Raw genomic sequence first — 13,239 nt, 5'->3', positions numbered from 1 at the left:
TCATCAAAAAACAAAATACCAACTTATAAAACACAAAGGGGGAATCATACCGCAACAAGACCAGCCACGAATGGCCATGCTCATATTTTAAATTTTCCAAAACATCTGCCCTTGTCAGCCTTTTACAAACATTGGTCCCTCCAAGTACCCTACCTTTTGGTTAGGGTAAAATGGAAGGACCCACTAACAGGATGCTGGCGAGAACCAGACCCACTGATAGGTGCTGGTAGAGGATTTGGATGTGTCTTCCCTCAGGGGAATTCCAATCCCATATGGGTACCTGCAAAAAACCTTAAATATCTCCCCTCTGCCAAAAAAAAAAGTCACCCAGGAGGACCCCCTCCTGAGGAGTAATTTTTCTTTTCTCTCGAGGGATAAAAAGACCATATTGGATTCTCTGCCTCATTGTGACTGGATCATCATGGTACATCAGGAGTGCTGCTTTTAAGCTAATCACTCTGGCATTGTCCAGGACAAGATCAAGACCCTCCAAGAAGACCTTGACCTGTGGTTGGGCCTTGGGGGATGGCTTCCTTATCTCCTCCCCTTTGTGGGCCCCTTAGTCTTCATTGTCCTTGTAAATTTGTCTAAGTTTGCATAGCTGCAGTCCAGTTAATGGTGGTCTGACAACAATATGCCACTCTTCAAGAAGCGGGTTATGCGCTCTTCAAGTGCCAGATTGGGAACCCTGTGCATCTGCCCACAGCCACTGCCAAGATGTAGAGGTTAATATATCATACCCTGAGTTGCTGAGGTGGTAGCCAATGACGGGTAAGATCCCCTGGGACAGCCCCTAACAGCTGGAGTAGTAGTCAAAAACGGGTAAGATCCTCAGAGGGGGACAACCTAAGACATGCTCCCTAAAGGGCTAATCCCAATGAGAGGGACAACCTAAGACAGGCACACTCTCCACTCACTTCCTCTTCCTCTCTTTAATATAAAACAAAAAGGAGGATATGTTGGGCATTGCCTAAAATCTCCATTACAAAATGGCGCCTGGTGGATGTTCGAGGGGTGTGTTTGTGACTGCCTTGGTTAAGCTAGGAGAGATCAGACCACCGACAGGGATAGGTCCACTTTAGTTCCAGACACGTGGACAGTGCGTGATCCCTATACTTTACTTAAGGTGCCCCTGTGCATGGTCTACCCGTGCCTGGGTGACCTTTTCTCTGATTGGCTCCCCTACTGCGCATGTCCTTTGTAAGCTTTATGAGCCTGTAGGCTTCCTCAATAAAGCGGTTCCTGCTTTGACAGAACTCACAGGTGCTTGTGGTGTGTACTTGACCCGTCGACCTTACCCTTCCCGTTCACCTTGTTGGGGAGTGTACTGGCCCTTGCTGGTCAGGGGCCAGCCTCAGACTTGAGACTCCAACATTGAAGCTGAGATTAAACTCTCATGTTTGTAAAGAAAATGCATGTGAACTCATTATTTATTAAGCATTTATTAGTTACTGAACAAATATTAACTATTTTTATTATATAAACCATCATTGTTAGAAAACCAAGTGCGAAATTTAATGTGCCAAAAAGGCTTCTGGTGTTGGCAGGCAAACTTGCTGGAAGTAGCCTTTACATCTATGTAAAAGGGATGTCATCATGTTCTGTGGCTTATGAAGTACGTATCCATAGCTTACAGATAAAAGTTTCCTTATGTTCTATCACCACATAATGTTTAGTAATGAAAGTAAATATGCTTAATTTTCATAAGATTGATTTCTTTGAACTAGAATTAGATTTAATTTGATGTTAGCTTTCCTCAGTGATATTTTTATCTGTATTAACATAGCTTCAATTTACTGGGTGATTTGTTCAGCCATTTCATTAGGTGATGTAATCAAATTAGTTAATTATTTTTTAACCTCAGCAACCTTTGGAAGATGATGGAGAATTTGTATACTGCCTTCCTAGGGCTCATCCATCAAATGCCCTTTATAATCCATATGATCTTCAAGTAGTCTCTGCCTACAAGGCTAGAGAGAACAAGGAATTTTGGACTATTTCTGCTTCATTTGTCACAAAGGTAATATTTAATGCATGTTTCAGCTTTCAGAATTGTGATAGAAAAAGACTCAAATTAGAACTTGATAACATAAATTTATCTTTGTGTTTCAGGAAAAACCCAGTCCCTTGAGAACAGTTTATATTTAAGAAACTTCTTGGGACAAAGTTAATATTAGTGCCATTTTTCTTTTTTGTAGAGATTTAGGTTTCAGAGTTGAATTTTAGGAGATTTTTTTTTTACTTCTCAAATCCTTCAATATTTGTTGTAATTTTTAAAAGAACTAGAAAACGGGCCTTTGCTGGCATAACATGAATGATAACAGTAAAGAAAAGAATACCCCCACCACACATTTGCCAGAACTCTCTTGCCAGACGTGGAAATCCCTGTTATGCTCTTACATAGTATTTGCTAATACAACAAGTTATAATTATATACTCATTTTGATTATTTGTTTAATATCTGCCTGCTTGCTTTCTGTCTTCCTCATCTCCCAAATAAAATAAACCATGAAGTACATGTGAGCAGGACCACATCTGCACGAGGTAGATTTCTCTGTGTGTGTATGTGTGTGCATGCATGTGTAGGTACAGAAATATTTCTAACATGCAATGTCAAGTGACAATGGAAGGAGCAGTATCTGTGTAAATAAAGATAGGCACGTAGATATATGCGTGCTGTTGGCATAGGCATGCCTTTGTTTCTTGAACTTGAAGAAAAGTAACATTTGGCTAGAAGAGAGAAACTCTTGCGGAGAGAAAGAATTCCTTGACAGAGAGCATGGAGCTTTTTGAATGGCACAATGGGGTATCTAGGATTATAAGCTTCTTTGGGCTACTCCATCTCTGTACATAAGATGAAGGTCATATATACTACTTTTATAGAAAAGGTAAAGATTTTGAGGCTCAGAATTTGGATAACAGTTGGGAAAAGTATCTCAGACAGAGAAGGAAGCACATTTTCTTTGCTGGAGCACAAGAAATAGCATGACAGAAAGGCAAGTTCAGGAGCAGCATGATACGAGTTGACGAAGTGCCTGAGGGTTCAGCTGTAGGAAAGGGTTAATTATAAATGCAGGTAATTGTAAGCCAGATAACAGCTTTCTTAATTTCTTGAAAATAGCAATGTCTTTTAAAGAAAGTAAGTTATGGTTTTGTGCTTTGTTATTGTAGATTGATAATAAGCGTGGGGACATGGATGCAGTAGAACTCACACCTACTTTGAGATGGCTATCAGAAAGAAAAAACTGCTACTTATTACAGCAATTCAAGATATTTTCCAATTTCCGGTGAGATGAATGCAAACTTAACCAATTCTTAGTCATTTGAGTCTCATGAACTATAATAATGACATATTCATGGGGAATTGTAGGGGAACGAGGGTATTCCATAAAATCTTTTTAGATTGAAAACTTACTTAACAATTAAAACTCTTAATGTGAAATATCATGGGGGCTGGCCCTGTTGTGTAAAGGGTTAGGCCCCTGCCTCAGGTGCCAGAATCCCAGTTGGGTGTCAGCTCAGGTCCAGGCTACTCCACTTTCCATGCAGCTCCCTGCTGGTGCCCCCAGGAGAGCAGTGGAGGATGGCCTGCTTACTGTGGCCCCTGTGCCCACATGGGGGACCTGGAGGAAGCTCCTGGCTCCTGGCTTCAGCCTGGCCCAGCCCTGGCCATTGAAGCCTTTTGTAGGTGGGGGTGGGGTGAACCAACAGTTGCAAGATCTCTCTCTCTCCCGTTCTCTCTCCCTGTATTTCTGCCTTTTTAATAAATAAAATAAATCATTTAAAAAAGAATAATTTGAATATTGCAAAAATGGTATTTTACAGTCAAGTAAACTTAAACTGTATTGATGTTACCTTTCTCCAGGCGTTTATTTTATGAAATGAATATTGACTTTATTTTCATTCTGTTTGAAAGGCACACATAGACAGACAAAAGATCTCTGATCTATTGGCTTACTCCCCTAATGCCCACAACAGCTTTGAGCTTGTTCAGACCAAAGCCAGGAGCTCTGAGTCTTCCATCTGAGTGACAGGGACCCAACTACTTGAGCCATCATCTGCTGCCTCTTAGGGTGTGCATGATCAGGAAGCTGGAATCAGAAGCAGAGCCAGGACTTGAACCCAAGCACTCATCCATATAGGATGCAAGCATCCCAAGCAATGTCTTAATGACTGTGCCAAACACCCACCCCACTTTAGAGTCCACTGAAAACCAGGCATTATTCCAGATGCCGAGGATACTGCATTGAGCAAATTAAATGAGTCAAGTTCTCAAACTTAATTGGTAGTAGGTAAGAGATAGTAAACAAACATGTAAATATGTAAAATGACAGAGATTAAATTGTGAAGGTAAACAAAACAGAGATTAAGATCCCCGGGGGCAGCTTGTTGATGTGCAAAAATTTGTCTAGTTCTCAGGTACATTCCATTCCATCATATTACATCAGGATTCCTAAGACTCTGATCCTTCATCAAGTAATGCCCTGACTATTCTTTTAGTGTTTGTACCTAGTTTTATAATTTTCTTGGTTTTTCTCAAACGTCTACTTTTTCTTGCAGTCTGATGTTATGTGTTGGGGACTCAGAAAAGAAATATTTTTGGAGGCCAGCACTGTGGTGTAGTAGGTTAAGCCTCTGCCGGCAGTGCCAACATCCTGTATGAGAGCCAGTTCGAGTCCCTACTGTTCCACTTCTAATCCAGCTCTCTGCTTATGGCCTGAGAAGGCAGCAGAGGATGGCCCAAATGCTTGGGCCCCTGCACCTGTGTGGGAGACATGGAAGGAACTCCTGATTGGGATCCTCCCAACTCTGTCCATTGAGGCTATTTGGGGAGTGAACCAGCAGATGGAAGACCTCTCTCTCTTTCTGTAACTCTGCCTCTTAAATCAATAAACAAATCTTTTTTATTTTTTTGGAATACAGATATTCTTTTTTTTTTAACTTTTATTTAATGAATATAAATTTCCAAAGTACGATTTATGGATTACAATGGCTTCCCCCCCATACCGTCCCTCCCACCCACTACCCTCCCCTTTCCCACTCCCTCTCCCCTTCCATTCACATCAAGATTCATTTTCAATTATCTTAATATACAGAAGATCAGCTTAGTATACATTAAGTAAGGATTTCAACAGTTTGCTCCCACACAGAAACATAAAGTGAAAAATAATAGATGATTTTTTTTAAATGATGATGAAATCAGATCAGACCTATTGTCATGTTTAATCCCAGTGAGAGTCAAGTTGGGAATTGATAATTTCTTTTTTTTTTTTTTTTTACAGAGGATCAGTTTAGTATGCATTAAGTAAGGATTTCAACAGTTTGCACCCCCAAAGAAACACAAAGTGAAATATATTGTTTGAGTACTCGTTATAGCATTAAATCTCAATGTACAGCACATTAAGGATAGAGATCCTACATGAGGAGTAAGTGCACAGTGACTCCTGTTGTTGACTTTACCAATTGACACTCCTGTCTATGGCATCAGTAGTCTCCCTATGCTCCAGTCATGAGTTTCCAAGGCTATGGAAGCCCTCTGAGTTCTCCGACTCTTATCTTGTTTAGACAAGGTCATAGTCAAAGTGGAGGTTCTCTCCTCCCTTCAGAGAAAGGTACCTCCTTCTTTGAAGACCTGTTCTTTCCACTGGGATCTCACTCACAGAGATCTTTTGCCAGAGTGTCTTGGCTTTCCATGCCTGAAATACTCTCATGGGCTTTTCAGCCAGATCCGAATGCCTTTAGGGCTGATTCTGAGGCCAGAGTGCTATTTAGGACATCTGCCATTCTATGAGTCTGCTGAGTATCTCACTTCCCATGTTGGATCACTCTCCCCTTTATTTATTCCATCGGTTAGTGTTAGCAGGTACTAGATTTGTTTATGTGCTCCCTTTGACTCTTAGTCCTTTCATTATGATCAATTGTGAACTGAAATTGATCACTTGGAATAGTGAGATGGCATTGGTACATGCCACCTTGATGGGATTGAATTGGAATCCCCTGGTATGTTGGTTTTTTTTTTTTTTTTTTTTTTTTTTTTTTTTTTTTTTTGACAGGCAGAGTGGACAGTGAGAGAGAGAGACAGAGAGAAAGGTCTTCCTTTGCCGTTGGTTCACCCTCCAATGGCCGCCGCGGCCGGCGCGCTGCGGCCGGCGCACCGCGCTGATCCGATGGCAGGAGCCAGGATCCAGGTGCTTTTCCTGGTCTCCCATGGGGTGCAGGGCCCAAGCACCTGGGCCATCCTCCACTGCACTCCCGGGCCACAGCAGAGGGCTGGCCTGGAAGAGGGGCAACCGGGACAGAATCCAGCGCCCCGACCGGGACTAGAACCCGGTGTGCCGGCGCCGCTAGGCGGAGGATTAGCCTATTGAGCCGCGGCGCCGGCCCCCTGGTATGTTTTTAACTCTACCATTTGGGGCAAGTCAGCTTGAGCATGTCCCAAATTATACATCTCTTCCCTCTCTTATTCCCACTCTTATGTTTAACAGGGATCACATTTCAGTTAATTTTTAACACTTAAGAATAACTGTGTATTAATTACAGAATTAAACCAGTCATATTAAGTAGAACAGACAAAAAAACTACTAAGACGGATAATGTATTAAGTTGTTCATTAACAGTCAGGGCTATGCTGATCAAGTCACCATTTCCCATAGTGTCCATTTCACTTCAGGAGGTTTCCTTTTTGGTGTTCAGTCAGTTGTCACCGATCAGGGAGAACATATGGTATTTGTCCCTTTGGGACTGGCTTATTTCACTCAGCATGATGTGTTCCAGATTCCTCCATTTTGTTGCAAATGACTGGATTTTGTTGTTTCTTACTGCAGTATAGTATTCTAAAGAGTACATATTCCATAATTTCTTTATCCATTCTACCGTTGATGGGCATTTAGGTTGGTTCCAGGTCTTAGCTATTGTGAATTGAGCTGCAATAAACATTAGGGTGCAGACCTCTTTTTTGTTTGCCAATTTAAATTCCTTTGGGTAAATTCCAAGGAGTGGGATGGCTGGGTCGAACGGTAGGGTTATCTTCAGGTTTCTGAGGAATCTCCAGACTGACTTCCACAGTGGCTTGACCAGTTTGCATTCTCACCAACAGTGGGTTAGTGTCCCTTTTTCCCCACATCCTCGCTAGCATCTGTTGTTGGTAGATTTCTGAATGTGAGCCATTCTAACCGGGGTGAGGTGAAACCTCATTGTGCTTTTGATTTGCATTTCCCTGATTGCTAATGACCTTGAACATTTTTTCATGTGCCTGTTGGCCATTTGGATTTCCTCTTTTGAAAAATGTCTATTGAGGTCCTTGGCCCATCTCTTAATTGGGTTGTTGGTTTTGTTTTTGTGGAGTTTCTTGATCTCTTTGTGGATTCTGGTTATTAACCCTTTATCTGTTGCATAGTTTGCAAATATTTTTTCCCATTCTGTCGGTTGTCTCTTCACTCTCCTGACTGTTTCTTTTGCAGTACAGAAACTTCTCAATTTGATGCAATCCCAAATGTTAATTTTGCCTTTGACTGCCTGTGCCTCCCGGGTCTTTTCCAGAAACTCTTTGCCTGTGCCAATATCTTGAAGGGTTTCTCCAATGTTCTCTAGTAACTTGATGGTGTCGGGTCGTAGATTTAGGTCTTTAATCCATGTTGAGTGGATTTTTGTGTAAGGTGTAAGGTAGGGGTCTTGCTTCATGATTCTGCACATGGAAATCCAATTTTCCCAGCACCATTTATTGAATAGACTGTCCTTGCTCCAGGAATTAGTTTTAGATCCTTGATCAAATATAAGTTGGCTGTAGATGTTTGGATTGATTTCTGGTGTTTCAATTCTGTTCCATTGGTCTATCCATCTGTTTCTGTACCAGTACCATGTTGTTTTGATTACAACTGCCCTGTAGTATGTCCTGAAATCTGGTATTGTGATGCCTCTGGCTTTGTTTTTGTTGTACAAGATTGCTTTAGCTATTCGAGGTCTCTTGTGCCTCCATATAAATTTTAGCACCACTTTTTCCAGATCTGAGAAGAAGGTCTTCGGTATCTTGATTGGTATTGCATTGAATTTATAAATTGCTTTTGGGAGAATGGACATTTTGATGATATTGATTCTTCCAATCCATGAGCATGGAAGATTTTTCCATTTCTTGGTATCCTCTTCTATTTCTTTCTTTAAGGTTTTGTAATTTTCATCGTAGAGATCTTGAACGTCCTTGGTTAAGTTTATTCCAAGGTATTTGATTGTTTTTGTAGCTATTGTGAATGGGATTGATCTTAGAAGTTCTTCCTCAGCCATGGCATTGTCTGTGTATACAAAGGCTGTTGAGCTTTGTGCATTGATTTTATACCCTGCTACTTTGCCAAAATCTTCTATGAGTTCCAATAGTCTCTTAGTAGAGTTCTTTGGGTCCCCTAAATACAGAATCATGTCATCTGCAAAGAGGGATAGTTTGAGTTCTTCCTTCCCAATTTGTATCCCTTTAATTTCTTTTTCTTGCCTAATAGCTCTGGCTAGAACCTCCAGAACTATATTGAATAGCAGTGGTGAGAGTGGGCATCCCTGTCTGGTACCAGATCTCAGTGGAAATGCTTCCAACTTTTCCCCATTCAATAGGATACTGGCTGTGGGTTTTTCATAGATTGCTTTGATTGTATTGAGGAATGTTCCTTCCAAACCCAATTTGCTTAGAGTTTTCATCATGAACGGGTGTTGTATTTTATCAAATGCTTTCTCGGCATCTATTGAGATAATCATATGGTTTTTCTTCTGCAGTCTGTTAATGTGGTGTATCACATTGATTGTCTTGCGCACATTAAACCATCCCTGCATACCAGGGATAAATCCCACTTGGTCTGGGTGGATGATCTTTCTGATGTGTTGTTGCATTCTATTGGCGAGAATTTTATTGAGGATTTTAGCATCTATGTTCATCAGGGATATTGGTCTGTAATTCTCTTTCAGTGCTGCATCTTTTTCCGGCTTAGGAATTAAGGTGATGCTGGCTTCATAGAAAGAATTTGGGAGGATTCCCTCTTCTTCGATTGTTCTGAATAGTTTGAGAAGAATCGGAGTTAGTTCTTCTTTAAATGTCTGGTAGAATTCAGCAGTGAATCCATATGGTCCTGGGCTTTTCTTTGTTGGGAGGGCCTTTATTACTGTTTCAATTTCTGTCTCAGTTATGGGTCTGTTTAGGTTTTCGATGTCTTCCTGGTTCAATTTAGGCAGGTTGCATGTGTCTAGGAATCTATCCATTTCTGATAGGTTTCCCTGTTTGCTGGCATACAAGTCCTTGTAGTAATTTCTGATGATTCTTTTTATTTCTGTGGTGTCTGTTGTTACGTTTCCTTTTTCATCTCTGATTTTATTGATTTGGGTCTTTTCTCTTCTTTTTTTAGTTAGTTGGGCCAATGGGGTGTCAATTTTGTTTATTTTTTCAAAAAACCAGCTCCTCGTTTGGCTGATTTTTTGTAATGTTTTTCTTGATTCAATCCTGTTGATTTCTTCTCTGATTTTAATTATTTCTCTTCTCCTACTAGATTTGGGTCTGGTTTGCTGTAGGTTTTCTAGATCCTTGAGGTGAATTGAAAGCTCATCTATTTGGTGCCTTTCGAATTTCTTGATGTAGGCACCTATTGATATAAACTTTCCTCTTAACACTGCTTTTGCTGCGTCCCATAAGTTTTGGTATGTTGTGCTGTTATCCTCATTTACTTCCAGAAAGTTTTTGATTTCTCTTTTGATTTCTTCTATGACCCATTGTTCATTCAGGAGCATGTTGTTCAATCTCCATGTGTTTGCGTATGCTCTAGGGATTCCTGAGTTGCTAATTTCCAACTTCATTCCTTTATGGTCTGAGAAGCTGCATGGTATGATTCTAATTCTTTTGAATTCTCTGAGACTTGCTTTATGGCCTAGTATGTGGTCAATCCTAGAGAAGGTTCCATGTACTGCTGAGAAGAATGTAAAATCTTTAGCTGTAGGATTGAAAGTTCTGTATATATCTGTTAGATCCATTTGGGCTATAGTGTCGTTTAAATCTACTGTATCCTTGTTGATCTTCTGTCCTATTGATCTGTCTATTTCTGAGAGTGGAGTATTGAAGTCCCCCAGTACTATTGTATTGGGGTCTAAGTCTCCCTTTAAGTCCGTTAACAAATCTTTTAGATAAACCGGTGCCCTGTAGTTAGGTGCATATACATTGATAATTGTTATATCTTCCTGTTGAATTGATCCCTTAATCATTATGTAGTGTCCCTCTTTGTCTCTCTTAACGGTTTTTGTGGTAAAGTTTATGTTGTCTGATATTAAGATGGCTATGCCCGCTCTTTTTTCATTTCTGTTGGCATGGTATATCTTTTTCCAGCCTTTCACTTTCAGTCTGTATGGATCTTTGTTGGAAAGATGTGTTTCTTGTAAGCAGCAAATAGATGGGTTTTGTTCCTTAACCCAATCAGCCAATCGGTGTCTTTTAACTGGACAATTCAGGCCATTCACGTTCAATGTGACTAATGATAAGTAGTAACTTTGCCCTGCCATTTGCCAAAGATAAGTTCTAATATATGCTTTGAATTCCCTGTGATCTTTTGCTGTGAGCTTTCCTTCCTTGGTTTCCTTCCTTTACCTTCTTTCATATTGATGACCATGTTTCTTTGTTTCTGTGTGTAACACATCTTTAAGCATCTTTTGCAGGGCTGGACGAGTGGCAACAAATTCTTTCAATTTCTGTTTGCTATGAAAAGTCTTTATTTCACCTTCATTCACAAATGATAGCTTTGCAGGATATAATATTCTGGGCTGGCAGTTTTTCTCTCTTAGTACCTGGGCTATATCTAGCCATTCCCTCCTAGCTTGTAGAGTTTCTGATGAGAAGTCAGCTGTGAGTCTGATTGGAGATCCTCTGAGAGTAATCTGACGTTTCTCTCTTGCACATTTTAGGATCTTTTCTTTATGTTTCACTGTGGAGAGTTTAATTACAACGTGTCGTGGTGAGGATCTCTTTTGGTCGTGTTTATTAGGGGTTCTGTGAGCTTCCTGTACTAGGATTTCTCTGTCCTTCTCCAAACCTGGGAAATTTTCTGCTAATATCTCACTAAAAAGGCCTTCTAATCCTTTCTCCCTCTCCATGCCTTCAGGAACTCCTAGAACCCGAATGTTGGGTTTTTTAATAGTATCCTGAAGATTCCTGACAATATGTTTTAGATTTCTAATTTCCTCTTCTTTTCTTTGGTCTGACTGTATCCTTTCCTGTTCTCTGTCTTCTAAGTCCGATATTCTCTCTTCTGCTTCACCCATTCTGTTTGTAAGGCTCTCTATTGTGTTTTTCATTTGATCTATTGAATTCTTCACTTCAGTCACTATTACAGTTTCCTGTTGTACTAGTTGTTTTGTTTCATTTTGATTCCTCCTTAATATTTCATTTTCACAAGAGAGATTTTCTATCTTGTCCATTAAGGATTTCTGTAGTTCAAGAATTTGTTTTTGAGAACTTCTTAATGTTCTTATCAATTTTTTGAGATCTGCTTCTTGCATTTCTTCTATGTCATCATCCTCATAATCTTGAATTGGGGTGTCTTTTTCATTTGAGGGCTTAAAAATATGGAACGCTTCACGAATTTGCATGTCATCCTTGCGCAGGGGCCATGCTAATCTCTGTATCATTCCAATTTTAGTATATGTGCTGCCGAAGCGAGCACAATAAACAAATCTTTTAAAAATAATATTTTTAATGAGCTATTATTTAAAAGGCAGGATGAGAGAGTTGGATCAATCTTATATCCTCTGTTTCACTCCCCAAATGCTGACAACAGCTGGGGTTGGACCAGGTCAAAGCCAGGATCATGGAACTCCATCCAGGTCTCCATCGTGGGTGGCAGACACCATCACTGGGGTGCATGGACCACAAGTGGTGGCTGTACCCACTGTGTCATGATGCCTGCCCCATTACCAGATTCACCCGAGGCACTTCTGATTTCCGAGGCCTCAGTTGTTTTGAGGACTTACAGGATTCTCTTGGAGCTGCCCAGAAGCTTCCAGAACTAGGTCTTCTGTGACTGAAAATAAGCTAGTGTCTTCACCAATATTGGTTGCTTCTTGGGCACTCCAGTCCCTGCCTGCTGGCTCTTTCCCAGCTATATAAGGAATCTCACTTTAGCCAACAGGTGTCACATCTCAGTGTTTGTTTAAAGGTGGTTGTTTTCCTCAAGATGCAGAGGCTACTCGGGAACAGAATGTGATATGGCACTAAATGAGTCTCAGTGCATAAAATAGGCAGCAGCATTCATTTCCAGATGTTGAAGATTTGCATAAATGGTGGGCATGCATATTTCATTTATGAAAATTATGTTTGAGTAATCACCAGGAAAACTTTTCAATTCTTATTCATATGGGTTTTAAAACCATAAATATGTCCCTTTTTCATTAGTATTAAATAGTATCAAGATGAAATACATTATCTTAATTTTTTTTACCTCCACTACATATTTTTTAATCAATGTACCTTTTCATCATCACTGAAGAATTAAATCTTGAGTCTCCTCTTATCAAAATATAAGGCCAGCAAATTTTAAGGGAAAATATATACTTATAGTTTTTAATACTTGCTAGAATATTGGAAATAATTGAATGTTTCATCTATGAAAATTAATTTACATTTACCTTTTTCTCTGTGTTCTGTTAATGGTTTGGGAAAAAATTTATATAGTTTAGTATTTAGGAAACTCAGGATGAATGAAATGTCTTAGAGAATTTTCTAATACTGATCTTTTACTACACATATTCTATATGGATACATGATTTATGAACATAAAATGTAAGAAGTGTTTTTCTTTTCAGAATTTATAAAGCATTTGTTATTTGGAGATCAAATGTTAAAAGAATTAAGACAGATAAAAACAAGTAAGTCTTTTTTAAAAACTTTTATTTAATAAATATAAATTTCCGAAGTACAACTTTTGGATTATAGTAGCTTTTTCCCCCCCATAACCACCCTCCCACCCACCACCATCCCATCTCCCACACCCTCTCCCATCCCATTCTTCATCAAGATTCATTTTCAATTATCTTTATATACAGAAGATCAATTTAGTATATACTAAGTTTGCACCCAAACAGAAACACAAAGTATAAAGTACTGTTTGAGTACCAGTTATACCATTAATTCAGATAGTCAACACATTAAGGATGGAGATCCTACATGGGGAGTAAGTGCACAGTGACTCCTGTTGTTAATTTAACAATTGACACTCTTATGTATGATGT

The 13,239-nt window shown here is 39.7% G+C and overlaps 1 protein-coding gene and 1 non-coding gene across 2 annotated transcripts in view; one reads left to right on the top strand and one right to left on the bottom strand.

The window, feature by feature from the left end:
- Positions 1 to 13,239, top strand: part of DNAH14 (dynein axonemal heavy chain 14) — a 344,335-nt gene that overhangs the window by 37,266 nt on the left and 293,830 nt on the right. The window contains exons 6-8 of the mRNA XM_070055424.1: positions 1,865 to 2,020; positions 3,172 to 3,287; positions 12,814 to 12,876. Of these exons, the coding sequence (XP_069911525.1) occupies positions 1,865 to 2,020; positions 3,172 to 3,287; positions 12,814 to 12,876 (335 nt within the window). The remainder of the gene's footprint in view (positions 1 to 1,864; positions 2,021 to 3,171; positions 3,288 to 12,813; positions 12,877 to 13,239) is intronic.
- On the bottom strand, positions 11,572 to 11,675 carry LOC127483664 (U6 spliceosomal RNA). Its single transcript, XR_007910085.2, has one exon. It is a non-coding gene; the product is annotated as a U6 spliceosomal RNA (small nuclear RNA).

Source organism: Oryctolagus cuniculus, chromosome 13 (genome assembly GCF_964237555.1).
Source record: "Oryctolagus cuniculus chromosome 13, mOryCun1.1, whole genome shotgun sequence".
Taxonomy (NCBI): domain Eukaryota; kingdom Metazoa; phylum Chordata; class Mammalia; order Lagomorpha; family Leporidae; genus Oryctolagus; species Oryctolagus cuniculus.
Note: the sequence above shows the minus strand (reverse complement) of the source record. Positions and strands in the feature narration are given on the sequence as shown.